The sequence below is a fragment of the Paralichthys olivaceus genome, chromosome 12 (genome assembly GCF_024713975.1).
Source record: "Paralichthys olivaceus isolate ysfri-2021 chromosome 12, ASM2471397v2, whole genome shotgun sequence".
In the NCBI taxonomy this organism is placed as follows: Eukaryota; Metazoa; Chordata; class Actinopteri; order Pleuronectiformes; family Paralichthyidae; genus Paralichthys; species Paralichthys olivaceus.
The window spans coordinates 23,764,206-23,782,317 of record NC_091104.1 but is presented as its reverse complement, the minus strand read 5'-3'; the positions used below and the strand labels follow the sequence as shown (position 1 = coordinate 23,782,317).

The 18,112-nt window shown below is 41.2% G+C and overlaps 1 protein-coding gene across 2 annotated transcripts in view; it reads left to right on the top strand.

The window, feature by feature from the left end:
* The first annotated feature begins 4,789 nt into the window (after positions 1-4,789).
* The window catches only part of LOC138412170 (uncharacterized), a 36,669-nt gene continuing 23,346 nt past the window's right edge, over positions 4,790-18,112 (top strand). The window contains exons 1-4 of one of the 2 annotated variants that reach the window (XM_069535251.1): positions 4,790-4,938; positions 8,344-12,219; positions 13,463-13,583; positions 14,774-15,667. In XM_069535251.1, coding sequence (XP_069391352.1) covers positions 8,796-12,219; positions 13,463-13,583; positions 14,774-15,667 — 4,439 coding nt within the window. In that variant the 5' untranslated portion in view covers positions 4,790-4,938; positions 8,344-8,795. The remainder of the gene's footprint in view (positions 4,939-8,343; positions 12,220-13,462; positions 13,584-14,773; positions 15,668-18,112) is intronic. The other variant, XM_069535250.1, reaches the window with a different exon arrangement.

The following is an 18,112-nucleotide window of genomic DNA, read 5'->3' as shown; positions in this document are numbered from 1 at the left end:
GAATGTTTTTGTGGTATTTGTGTCAGTTGCAGGCCACCATATGCCGTGCCAGCAGCCCACTGTGGTGCTTCTGACCACATTTCTAACCAGCACTTTATCTTTTATCTGCTCTCTGAACACAGACACTGCTTTCTGTTTTAGCTGAAACAGACACTAAGCAGTTGGTTTGACACCTCATTTGTTTACCAGGAGAAGGCTGCAGGATTTGACTTTTTGTCTTTATGCATTTCTTATTGACAGACTTAAAGGAAGATTGATGAATGAATGGACCAGGCAAAAGAAAAAATCACATTTTATTTTAGTGAGATGCAAACGTTTATATTTTATATGTTCATAATACAACTGAAACCTTATTACACAGACCACTGAACACGCTCCTTTCTTATATTGACTCATACATACTGAGGACAGGGTGGTGATAACATTGTAATTTACGCAGAGAGAAAGTATAAAGGTGGACAGAGCTGTCCAGGAACAAAATGTTATCATACACATTAAATAAGACTATATATAGTCTGCAGACTATATGAAAACAGGCATTTTTCAGAAGTTCTTTGTCGAACAAATCAAGTTTCTAACAAAAGATAGAAAAAACAGGTCTAGTCTTTGAAATACCTGATTTTCTTTCCAAGTTTCACATTTTATAACCTCACACATTTGACAGCTTGATATGTTAAGGCTGCTCAGGATTGACAATGAGGTGCATAACTACAGCTAACAGACTGAAGAGCCTCACACTTTCAGCTGGTAGGTTAACTCAGCAATGAGTACAAAGCAATGATGATGTTTCTATCTTGAAAAAAAGTCACCAAACATTTGATTTCTAGCAAATCAGTGGAACGTGTTGCTCCTCTTCCTCCATGATAATCTGTGACTCGTCCAGACAAGCCCACCGCTCACAGGAGACACAGTTGAGAATTAGCCACTGGCTGCAGTGAGAGAGAGTTTGAGAAGCAGAGAAAGCAGAGAAAAATCATAACATACAAACATAAGATTACCACATTTCTTATGACAAAGGACTTTTAAATGTGTCAGAGTTTACTGATGCAACCCTTTTTTGCAAACATGCATCTTGAGTTCATCCCAAATTGTATCAGTGCACCCTTTTCAACCAGGGCAATCACATTGCAAGCAACTGTGAGGGCCCCAGGAAAAAAATTGAACCGCCCACTATCCGCAAAAGAAACACATAACACAAAACCACATGTTTCAATTTTCAAATTATTATTTTAGTATCATTTTATGAACACATCTTATTCTATTCATACCGTATATCCACTGTAGTATATATATCAAATCTGTTATTTACAGAAATCTCTGCCTGTCTTTCTGTGGCTCCCATATCTCAAGAATTGTTTCGACTTTTTAGCTTCACACTCTGAAAGTGTATGATTAAAGTGTTGAATTTGGTGCCATTTGGACAAGCAATACCTTTCATTTCAATAAAAATAGAATTAATACACATACACTCTGTAGCAGTGGTGGCTGGGACTTATCTACATGGGTAAGGTCAATCTCGACAGCAGCAACGACAACTGATTCTCCAGTTTGGGGTTCTACTGAGTCAAGCTTCATAGAACTTTAGATAAACTGGTGAACAGCTCTTTGTGCAGCAGCGGTGGCAATAAGGCTGCATTTTGTAGAGCCTTGAACGTAATGCTAATATATTGCAGTTTAGCTACAATAACTGCCATGTTAACCAATTTAGTTTAGCTTATTAGCATGCTGAAATATGTTTCACAGAAATAGTAGTAATACTAAAACTAATTGTGCAAGCAAATTTGGAATTAATATGTGTGTATTTAATTTTTTTTACAAATAAATGAATCAGTCTATTAATAAATACACAAAATAACACAATAGACTCAAAAATTTAATTTAGAATACCGACATTTGATAAGGAAAATATTATTTTTCCTAATATCATTAGATTTGCTGAGTCATTCAGCCTTTGTTGTTCCATCCAATGGCTAATATCCATTATTTTACTCTGTTTTACAAGCACATGGCCAAGAGTGTCAGGGAAGGGCTAAATGGAGAGGCTAAACAACTGAGCAAATTGACTAGCTAATGGAAAAGAAAAAAGAAGTAGGGAAATACAAATGCAAATGGAAAAAGGAAATTGCCTTCTAAAATGCCTGATTAAAATCTGTTTTGTTCATCCAGTTTCAATCTCTTTTTAAACTTCATATTAAAAGAGATTTTTAATGTCCATTGGTGTATTTTAATTGCATTTTTAGTTCATATTATATTATATTGACTGTTATTTTTTGTATTTATGTCCACAACATGTATCTTTGGCTCATGGTCACAGATTAAGGTTAAACTTCTACCCTCATTAGTAAATAACTCCTCAGGTAACAGGAGAGGAGCATCAACAGAAGTTCAAACTTAGTTAGTGCCAGGTTTCATACTCACACAGCTGCTGGACTTAACAAACCCACTGTGCTCATCTGTCTGGTGTGGACACAGCAGACTGTGAGAGTGAAAAACAAATGCAGCCACAGATATACACACAAATTCATTCTTCACATTTTTCCAGACTTGTCCTTTTTTCTCTTTTACTGACTGACTGAGATTTCATTCCTTGTCTCTGCTTGCCTGTCTCTGTCTCCCCTGTCACTCACACATGCACACACTGACAGAGTCAACACCACTTGAGCTTGCATAGGGAACAAGGATAATAAAGGGGAGTGAGAGTCAGTCTTCTCTTCTGTCAGTCACACAAACGACTGGAGATGACTGGCCCAGTTTTAACAAGACTGTGGTGAACGCTAAAGCTTCAAATTCCAAGCCTGGAGTTTCACAACCAACAGACAATTTCCATGGTTTTCCCTTCTTTATTACATATAAACATCCATACATATTTTCTCATTTGTTCTACTTTACTGTAATGAACAACATTACTAGCCGAGCAATGCTGCTTGCTGTCATGAGTCCACTCCCTGGGTAAGATATTGGTCTGATGTTGTGCTGGGATAAGTGATTTAGGAGGATGTTTTGTTGCAGGGAACAACAGAGGTGAGAAACTGTGTGACCCCTTTAAATGTTATTTAAATGGAAAAAAAAGGAGTTCCTTGTCAGTATACCGTGGATTCAAACCTTGACTGTCAGTTGTATTATCTTTATCTCCATCAAAGATGGTTTGCAACCCTGTCTGTTTCTTTATTGGTTGATTTGTATGTTTATTCGTTGGTAAGCAAGATGCGTGGAAAAGAACCCATACAATTTTGGGGTGGATCCAGGATTGTTTTTTTCACTTTCTGTAAATCAGCAAGAGGCAGCTTTTGGACATTTCCACCTTTTTCCCAGGGAATAATTTATGGATCTTGGAGAACCGATATTTAAGAGTGTGTGAAATTTGGTGCAGCTTGATTTACAGTAATTTAATTACTTTGTGGGGGCATGAGCTCTACTGGGTGCCATTCTGAGTGCAGCTGTGGCTCAGGAGGCAGACAGGGTTGTCCACTGCCTACAAGGTGGGCGGTTCAATCCCTGTGTCCCCCATTGTGCATTTTAAAGTGTCTTTGAGCAAGATCCTGAACCCCAAAATTGCATCTGCCAGCTTTGCCAGCAGTTTAAGGAAAATAGGCCTATGGATGCAATGTCAAAACAAAGTGTGTTGCATGGTCATTGAGACAATAAGAATTTGTCTATAAGGTAATTGTATAAAGTACTATTATTAGGCATTCAATTTCTTAATCACCAAGTGATCAGCACATACTAGTTGTTAGAGAGGGAGGGAAGGAGAGAGAGGGAGAGAGAGAGAAAGAAGTAGAGCCAAGGAGATGAGTCTGATCGGACTGAGCTCTTACCTGCCTGACCGGGCCGTAACCCCTGTATCCCTTACAGAAACGTTAACTGTTGATGCTTCTACAGTAACATTGTTGTCAGGAAAAGATGTCGTCAGGATGCATCCAACCATTATATGTTCGATTGGTCAGATAGGACAGAAAAAAAGACAAATTATGGTGCTCCTGATCATTAGTTTCCTAATGATATTTAAAAAATAGATCTTGTTTTTTGTGTTTGCATATATCTGTATGATGGTGCTGATGACAACGCTTTCAAATTGCTCTGTACAGTACGTGAATATCCACTGTTGCTCTTTCTTTGTCTCTCTCACTCTCCCTGCCGCCTCCACAGTGATGTGTGTTGCATTAATGCTGAGGTGAGGAGTGGGAGGTAGAGGGCAAACTGAGAGGGCTACAAGAGGGATGGAGTGAGCAAGAGAAGAAAAGAGTGTGTGTGTGTGTGTGTGTGTGGGAGACTGAATGATAGATAGATAGATAGATAGATAAGTATGTAGATAGATAGATAGATAGATAGATAGATAGATCTGTCTAGTCCTTCATACTTCCCCTTTGTTACCTAATTTCTAAAATGTCTGATGGTGATGATTTCCCAAGGGAAACCCACTCAGGTCAAACTAAATCTAGAAGGGATTGCGAGGAGGGGGTGAGAAAGATGGAGAGATCCCAACACAGAGAGATGATGAGTGAGAGATAAGAGGGAGAGATGAGCTGGTGGAAGAAAGTAAAGAGAGGCAGATGGAGAGGAGAAGTTGGTCTCTTTGCTGCTCCAAAGCTCTTAAATCCCTGAAGCTGTGTAGAGTGTAAACGGGAGGAAGAGAGAGAGATAGAGGAGGAGAGGGAGAGAGTAAGAGGTAGAGGCAGGCTATATTGAGGAGAAGAAAAGCAAGTAGAGAGAGAGAGAGGGTGAAAAGGAGAGGAGGTGGAGGAGGGTTTGCGTTGGTGTGCTGGTTGGCAGCGAGAGCGCTTGTCAAAAAAAAACCTTCCTCTGACAGAAGGCATGATTCACAGCAGAGAGAGAGGGGGGGGGGGGGGAGAGGAAGAGGGAGACGAGCGACAGAAAGAGAGGAAAGCGGCAGAGATAAAGAGAGGGAGGCAGAGAGAAACGACAGGGACAGAGATGCCGGTAAGAAAAACAAACGAGGTTGCTGATTTGAGACAGGATGACAACACGTTACCAGGATGGACAGACTGGATTAGCTGATGCCTGTTAATGACTGTGACTATGCTGATAAGGTTCTGGCTTTTCTATTGATCAGGGTAAAATAGAGCAGGTGGCAGCAGCAGTGATGAAAGAGAGGGTGTGTGTGTGTGTGTGTGTGTGTGTGTGTGTGTGTGTGTGTGTGAAGGGAGGATGCTTCAGAATGAAGGCGCACTGAAAAGATAAAGAGATAGAGATAGAAAGACTAGAGATGAGTCTATCAATAGACTCCTTTGATAAAGCTTCACTAATATATGAGGAAAGCATCACTAATACATACTAACGAGTCAATTCTTATATGACATCCAAGATGGTTATTAGTGTTGATACTTGAGGACAACTGTGGAAAGATGTCTAAAGATGTTTTTCAGTGCGTGGCTGTCAATCTGTTCTTTTCATTATGTGGCAAAAAGGTTTGCTCCGAATGGAGTTTTGAATCAGTAAATGATTCTTTTAAACTTGGTTTGTGATGAAATTAGCGTCGTGCTGAGGTTGCCAGATCTCCCTCGATACTCGTCACTTTCTGTGAGACAACGTTTAGAGCTAATTATCATATTAAGTGCCGTTGTTATCTCACTCAGAGCGGGAGTTGGCTGGCTGTAATTGCTGTCATTGAAACTGTTCGGTACGTTCAAAAGTAGAAACATCAACATCAAAGCAAATTTTCACAATGTCGTTTTCATGACATGTTGAAAGTTCAGTGTCAGATTTCTCATATTGACGAAGGGAACAGATTTGAAGGCATATTGACGTCATCTTGACTTTATTTTTGGCACCAAATTTGCATGGGGCTTCAAGAATTCTTAGTGCAAGCTGTCACAGTGACATCTCTCCAACTTCGATGTGCTTGAAGAGTTGTGACGATATATCTTTTGTTGTCTTGGCTGTGAAGAGCTTTTCACTCTCTCTCAAGGCTGAAAAAAATGTTATGATTTATGATCTACGATGTGGTTTCTATGAAATTGACCAGAGGGATTAGCTATGGAGGTCTTCAGTATATAGTTAGGGTCCAGCCGATCATTAAGAGAACAACATAAACTAAGGACGCCCTTCAAAAATGATAGTTTTTTTGTTTTAGTTGTGAGGTGTTTTCACCACTAAGGTTGTGAAAGGTGTTGGCATGTTTTATTTAATAATATATAGCCTAACTTAGTTAAGCTAACTAGGGCTTCACAGCTTCTCTGTCAGAGAATACAATTATAAATAGGCTTACATTTAAAATTTTAATCATTTGTTGTCAATTTTTGTAATCCTTAAGGTTGTAAAAATACTTACTAATTGCCTAGCTAACTATTACTTGGGTATTTAGCTTAGCCTGTTCCGCTGTAGAACAACATAAACTAACTCTATAAAGAACATTTAAGATTCACATCATTTGTCGTGTTGGTTATGAAGTGTTTTCACTCTTATGATTGGGAAAAAGTATGTCATAATATGTGATGTGTACAAAATTGAGATTAGCTAAACATAGGGTTACAGCATAAAACTTAGTATTACAACCATCTCTGGGGTAAAAAAAAAAAAGCATTTGAAGTTTTACCTTTTGTCGTCATGGCCCTAGTGTGCAAATATTATACCCCTGCAAAATTATACTAATTATAAAACTAGGGCTTTAGTATTTAGCTCAGTGTTAAGCCTGTCCTATAGGGAAAAATACATGTCTACATCTCTTTCTTTTTTCTGTTGTCTTGACTCTGAAGTGTCACACTTGGGAAAACTGTTGGTATGTTATTTGTTTTAAGATTTAACATGTACAAAATGAATCATAAGGGTTTAACCAACTATGGCTACAATTTCTAGGTCACTTCTCAGGATTTCCACAGTGCATCTGTACTACAGTGTTTTTGAAGTGATGGCTTAACTACTCAATTACAAAAAACAGAGAAACCAGTCCTAAGGAATGTTTAAAACATACCATTGGATTTCCATGTGATTCTCGCGTGTGTCTCTATAGCATTATTGATATCCTGCTGGTCATTGGTTTGGCATTTTGTAATTGATGGCTAGTCCCCTGCAGCCATTTAATGACAAGGTATATATAATGGATGGATGGTTTTTGGTATATGTCCAGTATTCTAGTGATTTTAGGCTACTATTGTAATCAATTGACTGAGAAGACGGTTTTCTACATTTTCAGACAGCTGTGAGCTACTTTTGCTCTCAGGTTATTGTTAAGTGCTCTGCAGTCACTGCTGGATGGAAATTAAAGAGGCACTCAGCAATTTAACAACGCACCTTCATTAAGTTATGGGAGTCACAAGAGTCAGATTGACTTCACTCAACTATATGACTTTCACTTTCTATTTAAAATCAACCACCACATTTTTTTCCTGAATTCTCGCATTGCTAACTAAAAGTTATTTTTCTTGAGATCCTTTCTGTCTGCCTGTGAAGACCCACATTTCAAGTTCCTAACACAGACCCGCTGTTTAAATTGTAAAGTCTCATGCCATATCCAAGCTAATACAGAGCAGATTTCTAAACCATGCATGTGGACAAACCAAGTTCACACACTGGCAAATTGAACATGTGAGTGTAGCTGCAACTGATGCATCCCAGTGTATCATCCTAGGTCATCATAAAATGTATTAAAATAGATGAAGCTAAAATGACCCACAATATTTGCAGATAAAGACATGTATCACCAAATGTTTTTGCCATCTGCCATTAAGAGCACCTCTTCCCTTTCTTGGGTTATCATCACCATCAATTTTTAGCTCCAACCCCCCAAAAAAACAGTGTTTCCTAAGGGGCTGTGAACTGACCTTCTGCAACTGAGGCTGTAGGTAATGTAATCCATCATTATGTGGGTACAAAGATTGTGAATTGTCTTCACATGACCCCATATTAGATTTTAACTAACATTCGTAACTGAAAAAAAAATGTGCCTAACTATTTAGAAATTTTATTTAATTGTCTCCTGACCTCTAGTTTGGCAACCACTCTTTGACAATGTGTTCAATTCACAGTTTGCCAACCCACGTACACAGTTTACTAATTTGTGCAATTGGGGGTTTTCTTCTCACTGATTGTCAAAACATTTTTTTTCTATCACATGACCCTATGGGGGCTACATACTAATGACATTGGAGGGTTATTTTCTCAGACCTTAGAAAAGCTCCAGTCAAAACCACAAAGGACATGATGCAACTGGTTTCACAAGTTAAGCAGAAAACTGAAATGTTTAAAATGAATTGCACATTCAACAACATTGACTACATGAACAATTATCTGATAATAAATATTTTAATAACCACTTACTTTGGTGTGACAGACTTTTTCCAACTGTTTTATGTGAATTTCTTTTTCCCTTTGCTTTGTTTCCCACAGACAGATGACGTATCAACAAATTCAACCAGAATAAGCGAAGACGCTTTGACTGGATTCAGTCCTTCATTCACTGCGCTCTGATTTTCTGTTTCTCTGTGGATGACTAATTTACCCTCAACCTGATAAACACTTAATTGGCTCTGAAGTGGGACAGAAGAAGAGATAAGAACAGTGACCTTGCGGACATAAAAAATGGACATATTTGACATGGAGATACTGACAGGAGAATTTTTGTCATCACAGGATTGTCGTGACCTCTCTAATATTTCTCCAATTCTTTTATTTTTCCATGGCCCCTTCAAAGCCAGCTGCCATGTGTCTTGCACATTCTGAAAGTCCTTTTTCAAGAAATTATTTTCAGATTTAGTGAAATTAACAACTTCACGATTCGCTCTTCAAACTTCACACGTGCCTCCCACCAATCCCTCCCACCATCAGCCATCCACCCAAGCATGGGCAAGCCTCTTAGCCGTCCAGGGTGTTTCAGGAAGAGCTCTTGCTGCCTGGAGAAACATGGAGCTGGGGATGGGAGAGTGGGAGGGCGAGATGTAGGAGTGGAAGGGGGATATGGAGATGGCTACATACCCCAGAGATCCATCTATGATACCATGTGCATCAACCAACAGATTGACAGCCAACACCACCACCCTGGAGGGTCCATACGGCGAGATGTTGGTGGTGACGCAAATTTTATCTACTCTGCAAGTGGCTCCCTCAGGGTTAGCAGGTCCCCAGCTGACATGTTTGATCCACAGCCCCGCTCCTTAACTCCAAATCCATCATTTGTGCGCCGACTAGATGAAAGAGCCATTTATGATTCATTGAAGCTGGGGGGTCATGATGTCAATGGTGGTGGCTGCCACTCGCCAGGACATTTTACCCGATCAGTTTCCCCATCTGTGTCCTCATTCTCAGCACCAGGAGTTTCCTCCTCATCCAAGAAACACCACCATCACCCCCACCATCACCATGGAGACAGCACAAAGAGCAGAGATGGTCAACATTCCTGGAAAGTCTTGACACCTCCAAAACACCTTGAATGTATTGAACTTACTACAACTGAAATGATGGACAGAGGAGGTGGATATCTAAACCCAGGACACTACCCTCCTCCAGGTGGCCAGTCGTCCTCTCTTACCTCCCCCCTCATTTCCCCCTTCTCTGGCTCTCCACTTTCTTCAGGTTACCATACTCCAGTCTTTTTCTCTCCTGCCAAACCTCGCCCCAGTCAGTCCCAGAGTTTGCGCTGTTCCCCTCCCCATATTGTTCAGCCAAGGCATTACTCTCAAACCCAGAGTCTTAGGTTGTCACCACCGCATGAGCTTAGACGATCGCCCTACCGTTCCCCGCTGGTCCAACTGTCCGCTCATGACCTTGAGCAGGACCTTAGGGATCGGGGAGGAGGATGGGGCCGCAATGAGCGAGAAAGGGAGTGGGAGAGGGAGAGAGAAAGGGAGATGGAGCGAGGGTGGGCCCAGCGAGAGTGGGAAAGAGAGAGGGAGAGGGGCAGACTGGAGAGGGAGAGAGCGAGAGAAAGGGAGAGGAGGGAAACATCAACCTTTGGGACCTTTGGATATGGCAGACCAGTCCCTCTGCACTCAGACAGAGACTCTGTGTTTTTAGATCACGACCAGGTTTTAGACACAACACCCCTGTTGCTTCCCCAGCCATCACCATCGCCTTCACCCTCCCCCAATGCTGCCCCCAGAATGGGCACCGGTGCTGTGGGTAGGAATAGAGCTGGGTCAAGGGTTGGCCTTGAAGGTGTAGGAGGGGGAATGGTTTCTAAATTTGACAATGGGAGTGTTGGTATGGTGTTAGTTGACAGCAAATCTGGGTGTGGGCCAAGGTTAATATGTGAAGTTAGTGTTGCTAACATGTCAGAGGCTGAAATCAGGGCTGGGATACAAGAATATCACAGAACTGAAAGCTGGAACAAATATGATAAAGGATCCAGGTCTAGCATTAAAAATGGTTCTGATATAAGAATGGGTCCCAAAGTGAAAACAAGACCAGGAGGAAGGAATTTGGAGGGAAAAGTGCAATCTGGGGTTGAGATAGAAAATGTAAAGGAAGGACACAGGGCCATCCCCTGTCCAAGGAGTGGAGAAAGAACTAGAAGAGGTTTGTCTAAACCAGAAGTCATTGATGAGGCTGTACCTTCAACTCAAATAGATACTGAGGATAGGGTCAGTCCTGATAGTGAATTTGAGGTTGGAGCTGGATCTAATCCAGAAATGAGGCAAGAGGCAGGGGTTGAGGCTGGTTCAAAGCATATGGAGAACAGGGCTGGAACAGAAGCTGGACTTGTAGCTAAAGTTAATAATGAGGTTGCTTCAGAAGCAGAGTCTGGAGTAAGTGCTAAACTTGAGACAGAAGTTAAGATTGCATTTACATCTGAACCAGAGGCAGTACCAGAAGCTGGTATTGAAGATGAGACCGAGACCAAGAGTGATACTGGGGCTGGGGTTGCCAGTGATGCCCAGAATAGCGCTATGACAATGGATAAAGGTCATATGTGTGTTGTTTCTGCACATAAAACTGAAGTTGCCCCTTCTGATCAGGCTGAGAAAATGCCTCTGGAAATTGATAAATTTGAATCTAAAGATACAGAAAAAGGTTCCAGACCCCAGAAATCCAAATCTTCTAAGTCTAGTTCCAGAACACGACCTGGCACAGCCACAGGGCTGCGACCAGGTGTGGTCAGCCCAAAACTAAGCAAGGGGCTTGGAGACCTTGAATCACAGGGCCCCTCCGAAGGCATTGAGTCAACCTGGCCTCGCCGAATCATGGTTAGGAAGAGGACTGTTAGGCAAGGTGGAGCACTCCACAACCTCCCTATTCTCCCTCCACTCCCTTCTGTCCTCTCAGCATTGGAGAAGAGACGCCCCCATGCCCTTCTCCACCCCCGCACAGGTCACTTCTCAGAAAACCCACTATCAAGTGTAATTAATTCTACAAGTATTGTGGGACGATGCTCACTTAAAGAGCCCTCCAATTCAGATTCAGCACAGGTGGCGAGTTTGGTGGGCAGGGCTTCCTTGAAGGAGCAGAAGTTGGAGCACTGGAGGGTCTGCAGTGACCAGGAAGAGCCCAGGAGATCACGGAGCAAGGAGAAACAAGGAGAGCAGAGTAAGGAGAAGCCTGAAAGGGAGAACAGGAGGGGTAATGAAGAGAAGACAGAAAAGGAGAGGAGGGAAGAGAAAGACAAAAAAGAGTACAAAGTGGATAAGAGGAAAGAGAAGGTTACAGTAAGTGTGGAGCTATTAGAAGAAACCAAACAAGAAATGAGAAGAATGGAAGAAAAAGTCCAAGTAATTGCACAGAAAACTAATGAGGTGAGAAAGGAGAAGGATGAAGAAATAATGTCTGAAAGGTTGGTGGGAAGAGATACAATGATCAAAGTTGAAATACTAGAGCAACATGAACAAGAGTTGGATGTGGTTACATTACAAAAAGAAGAAGTTGAACTGGAAGAAGGAGAAGGAGGGACACTTGGAGAGGAAGGAGGGATGGAGAGTTGGGATGATGTCCTTGACGTGGTCAACACATTGTGGGATGATGGCTGGGAGAAAGGGGGTGCGGGAGGAGAAGGTGATACAGATTCACTCTCAGGTTCTCTGCCGCGTTGGCCTCTGCTCCGTCCCCCGGTTGGCTTTGGGGGATCGCACCCCCCTTCCTCGGCAGCCTCGGAGCTCAGCCTTACAGAGTTAGAAAGGAGAGCGAGGGAGCTGGACTCTGACCTGGAACACTTAGACCTATCTCAGCCCCACAGGGACTCCCAGGATCTGTACCAAACACTGCCTGACCCACAGAGGGCTGACATGTACCAAACACACCCTGGGCCGCAGAGGGAAAAAGCTGCTCTGATGACAGGTACATATTTCTTGGATTTCAATATTGTTCAGTTTTCAGATATGCACTGAACTCCACAGATCATCTGTATTTTTTCTGGAGGTGCATGTGTGAACGTAAATGTCCAAGTGAGACGCTCTGCAGTTTCTGCAGACTTTCTCCACCTGGCCTCCTATTATAAAGTCTGTAGAAATCCAGATGTGTGAACACAGCAGGGGATCCCCCACTATATTCACTGCGAGAGAGTGTGTGTGATTGTGTGTGTGTGTGGGGGGGGGTTGATGACGTTTCTGACCCGCGACATGCAGAGCTGAAAAAAAAAAAAGAAAACAAATATGTCCCGGTAAAAAAGCGGTGACACACACGTAGAAGACACTGACAAATGTTTAAAGAGAGTTTGTACTGATAAAATCTGACATGGGTGTTCACATGATCTCTGCAGTGGAGTTCACACATCGATACCTGCCTCTGTCTACTTCACTCGGCTGCTGAATAATGACGAGGATTTGTTGCTGTTGTGAGCTTGTGTGTCCAGAGATCCTCTGGTTGTGCTGTGCATGTGTGAAAGGCAAACTGCAGATAAAGTCTGTAGCCAATTCTCCGGACATGTCTGAAAATGGCTATACTGAATTCTGAGAAGCTAGAAATAGAGGCTGTTTGTTTGAAGCCTTGCCCAGCACTGGTATAGTGGTAGATTATCATCTTAACAAGGGTTCATGACTTTTTAACTGTAGAGGTGCATTTTAATCAAACAATTTGATGCAATGGGAAGTTACCCACAAATCCCTGCACACTTTTATTACACAAAGAAATGCAAATACAAACCCTCACATCAGATTAATCACAGAATAATATTTTTTACCTACTCCAAATCTGAATATCATATTGACAATAAAGAAACGTTAGCTTTTATATTTCAAGCCACGTGGTAATCTGATCACCACGCACTACCTAGTATCTTTTCCTCATTATTATTAGGGCAGTGCTGTAATTCAGAAGTGCTAACTTGAGAAAGTAGTAATGAGACAGGTAAGGGAGAACCACGTCTGCATCATTATCGATAACATCACAGAAATCTGGATCTCTACGAATGCAGAGATGAAATCTATTGTGGTTTTGGCCATTCAAAATCATAAAGATAAAACTCGCTGATTGGCTCATGTCATAGTGGTGATGTTTGCTGGCTGTCAATATTGAAAGACTTAACTGGATGGGAAATGGATGATGGGATGTGCTGATTATGTCTCCTGTTCCACTTTTCCAGGAGTTGGGAGCAGATCTCAGGTCAGTTTGGAGCTTACTACTATGGCCTCACCAGCTACAGACACAGACAGACCTGTTGACTGGTCAAACCAATCTGCTGTGACTTCCACTGTTGGCACAAGGTAATTCCATGAACATGGTTATCGTGAGCACTGACCCACCACATGCTGACATACATCCTGACTCAATACATGTACATAGCACAAGGCAGTTCTGAAGACATTCTCAAGATTTAATCAAAGACAGTTCAAGTCGAGCCCATCCTGCATAACACTTGTTTTGGGGGTCTTTTTTTTTTAATGTATGAGCTTTATGATATTTGAATATTTAAAATTAATGTTGTGTGTGCCTGAGTCACCACAATGAAATTGAGCTTGGCAGGTAACAATTTCAAACACTTTGTGTTTCTGAGAATTAATTAATTGATTTATTTAGAATTTACTGTTCTTCATTTTTTTTTTTTTTAATATAGTTAAACTAGATTGTGCCTGGAATCTACTTTCAAATAAATACAAAATAAATGTCCTTTCATTTACTTTTAAACTTCTTGCAACTGACTGGTGAATGAACTAATAAACAAAATAGCAGTGGTAATATAAATGTACAATTAAAAGACAGTAGAGTCAATTATATGGAAAATGTTCCAAGAAATGACATCTCAAACCTCCTAAATCTCATGTCCTAATGTAATTTTCAAAATGCGTTAATTAGCTCCCTATTCCTTCAGCATTTGATTTTTTACTAAATTCAGTGCACTTCAATACAGCTGACATTGCATCAATTCGAACACTGCCATTTGAAGTTGTGTGTGTGTGTGTGTGTGTATGTGTATGTATATGGGTGATTTGGTAGGAGTGTTAAATGTTGATTCACACATTTGTTGCGTTTGTCTTCCAAATACATTGTGTTGCGGTTTCATTGCTTTTCATATGTCATCATTATGAAAAGAGTGTTCTGGCCATGTGGGACCAGTGGGAAAGAAACCTTATCTAAGTTTGTTCTGAATATGGTTTTAGCAGATCACTATAACAATTAGCTCCCCATGAAATCCATGACATGGCTTCAACCAAATTTGAGAGCCAATGTCTTCATCATGATGTGTCCATCACCAAGACATCTGTATAGGCATTCAAATTAGACCTAAAAATGGCCTATGGATCTGAGAGTCAGAAACAAGTCAATGGCCTTGATCTAAAAAAAATAGGTAATGGCAGGTTGTGGTAACTAATGGTAGTGAAAGAGTCAAAGTCACAGAAGGTTATTAGACGCATTGGAATAAAGCAGTCATTTGACTGCTTTGTCTTTTTTCTAGCTCTACGAAAGAGGACAGCTCTCCAGACTCCAACTTAACGCTGGAGTCCGACTCCAGTGGTGTCTTCCTCTCCTTATCCAATCAGAGCCAGGAGGAGGCCGGCTCTGACAGTGACCAACCTGTCAGTGGGTCTGACTTAGGCAGCAGCACATCACTGGAGAAAGATGTGGACGATGGAGTGCTAAAGGAATGGGGACGGGAGGAGAGTGCAGAGCTACAGTGGTGCTACCCATCACTCCTCAACACCTCCTCACATGAAGACATAGAGGGATTTGTCAATAAAAAAGAGGATGTAGAATGTGGAATGATGGAGGGAGATGAGGAGAGGGGGAAAAGTAGAAAGATCGGAGTAGTTTCAATAATGAAGTCCTCAATCCACCATACAGACTTTGAGGGCTTGTCTGCTCCGAATGACCCATCAAGTCAAGAAATATCACCTAGGAAAAAAGTGACACTCATGGGAAGTGACTCTCCTCTTTCTCTGTCTCCCTCAAAACCATTCAAACACTTTTTAGATCCCAATCAGAAGCCAATCAGAACCTCAGGTCTGGACTGTGGTGATATAGATCCCTTCGTCCAATCAGACAGCTTTGTTTACCTTGCAGTTTCTGCAAGACCTTCCTCCCAGGGTGATGTCACTACAATGACAGAATTTCCCACCCATAATTCAAAACAAGATTCAATACAAACAAGACTTGATGATGCAAAGCTATGTTCAAATAGCATGAAAAGACACTTAGACCTGTCAACTCCAGAACAGGATGCCAAGCTGACTCACCTAGCCCCACAAAAACCAGAGGAAGGAGATTTTCTGTGCACGGACAGCTTTGTCTATTTGGCTGCTCCAGCTTGCCTACTGCTCGGCCCTGCAGGAACCACATCATACAGTGGCAGGTATGTGCATTTTTTGTTTATTCACTATAACCCTGGCACATTTCATTGTTTGTAATTCACATAATTCATTGATTTAGCCACATACCAATATATTTCACCTTCTGTTCGGGGTGGTGGACAGCCAAGTAAGGTAGCCCAGTCTTTCTTTCTATGTCCTCTTGTTTTCCCAGATGGGCTATGTGATTATTTTAGTATAGGTCATTTTATGAATATAGTTAAATATCACAAACAAAAATTATGTAGTCATCACAAGTCTCGATTCTTCCTCAGGGCTTAATAATTTGATCCACAAATGTTCTTCCTTGGGTCTCATCCCGCATTTGATTCGGAATAATCCGAAACAAATGCCAAAGCATCTGGCTTCTGTAGACACAATGGAGTAGTGATTTAACTCCTTCCAGGGGTCTTAGCCCCTCACTCTCGCACAAAGCGTTATTCCTACCACCCTTTGAGATTCTGGTAATTTTTTTTTTTGCTTAAATTGAGTGTCTGTTTAGGCCCAGCTCCCTCGTAATCATGTGAGCCTACTGCAACATCCACATCATTGCCATGGTAATCCATATGTTTTTTCCACACATTCCATTTTTCATTAAGGTCATGTGAATTGAGGTTTCTGTCTGCAAGGTTTTCATTTCCCAACTTCAGAAAACTTTTTTCCACATCATTGGGAGCCAGAATCAGTGCAGTATAGTGATTGTGGACGGGGGCCATGGTGTCAAAGTTATGCCAATGCATGCGCTCGCTAAATTGCGAGTTAGTCTCAGCTGTCAATCACAACATATCTCCCCATATTTATAGCAACTAATTAAAACCAAATTTACTGAAAAAAAATACCACATACATACATAAAAGTGATATGAACTACCCAAAATGACAGACATCATTGATTAAGAAACTTTGTCTTCTCTATTGTGGCACTTTTATCTCATCCATTTTTATGCACAGTCAATTTGACGGGACTTCTGAGGCAGCCTAATTATCAGGAGGCTAACTGGACTGAAGGAGCAAAAATTTGGGGAGGCCTTGGAGAAAGTCCTATCAGATGTCTCAGGAAGAAGAGACAGGACTTTGTCCAGGCTGTGTTGAGCAGGGGTGTAGAACACTTGACCAGGATTGGGAGGCAATGTTAGAAGGAACATTTTAAGTAACTCCTGAATCTGATTGATTCCTAATTTAATATCACATTATGTGATTTGCACTTCCATTTCATACAAAATCATTTGATTTGTTATCATCACAAATTCATTGTACAGTTTTTTTTTATTTAGGTGCTATTATATATAAGTAGTTTAAAGGGATAATTCACAGAAAAATTAAAATTCACTCATTATCTACTCAACACTATGCCGATGGAGTTTCACGGGTAAACAGCATTGCAGCCAAATCCATTTGGTATATGGTATGGGGTCCAGGGTGCTCCTCAGGCAGTGGCTTCTCAGGTTCCTGAAATGGGTGAGATGAGTGCATTGCTGAAACATCAGCAAGTGTTATTTCGCAAGGGAATGTGATGGAGTTCGTGTTTTCTTCTCATGCGCATGCCCGCCTCACAAGCTTACCCACACTCAGGTAGGCAGCTTTTTCCCGCCCCGGCTTTAGAAAACTAGAGCACACCAAACTGTAGAGTCACAGTTCCGATGTGGCCTCTACCGTGGTCTTGCAGATGCTTCAAGATTAATTTAATTATTTCCGAATCTAGCTTTGTGGCAGCAAGAGGTGGAAGGTGAAGGGGAAGAATACAAATAGATTAGACTAAGGGGCATTAACCAGTGTAGTCTGAAATGCAACACTGCCACCCTGGTGTTCCAAGTAAAATGTATACCTCAGAATCAGTGCCAAGATTTCAAAAAGGCTCATTCAGGTTCTTTATACTGAGAGAGACAGGAGACATGGTTCAATTTACCAAAAATAAGCATAGTTAGTAACCAACAATATATTAAAATAGCAGTGCATTTTCTGTATACGACTAAAAATAACCTTTGTTACAATAGCAGAAATGTACATACTGTTAAAAGAAAGCCAAACTACACACACACAAACTATAAAGATTTAGGACCAAGTACTGAGGCTTACCAGTGGAGAGGAGGCATACTAAGTCAAGGGAGGTACCCCAAAGAAGTCACCCAGCAGCACACGTGTGTCAATAGCACACTATACACACAACCCAGTGGGGAATCAAGCAGTGGGTTGAATGGAGGAAATGGAGCACCGGAAGGAGACATCACCACCAGGGGTGAAAACAGAAACAGTTAGTGGGGTGACATGCAGGAATGACAGGAATGCTAACCAAAAATAAATATCAATGAAAAGAAATGTTGAAGGAACAAAAATTCAAAACGAGTCCTGTATAAAGTAATGATTTCTAATAAATTTGTTCTAATAAAAACAAAGAAAACTAAACAGGCAACCAACATCAAAAGAAGAAAGGATTTCATAAATTAGAAACCC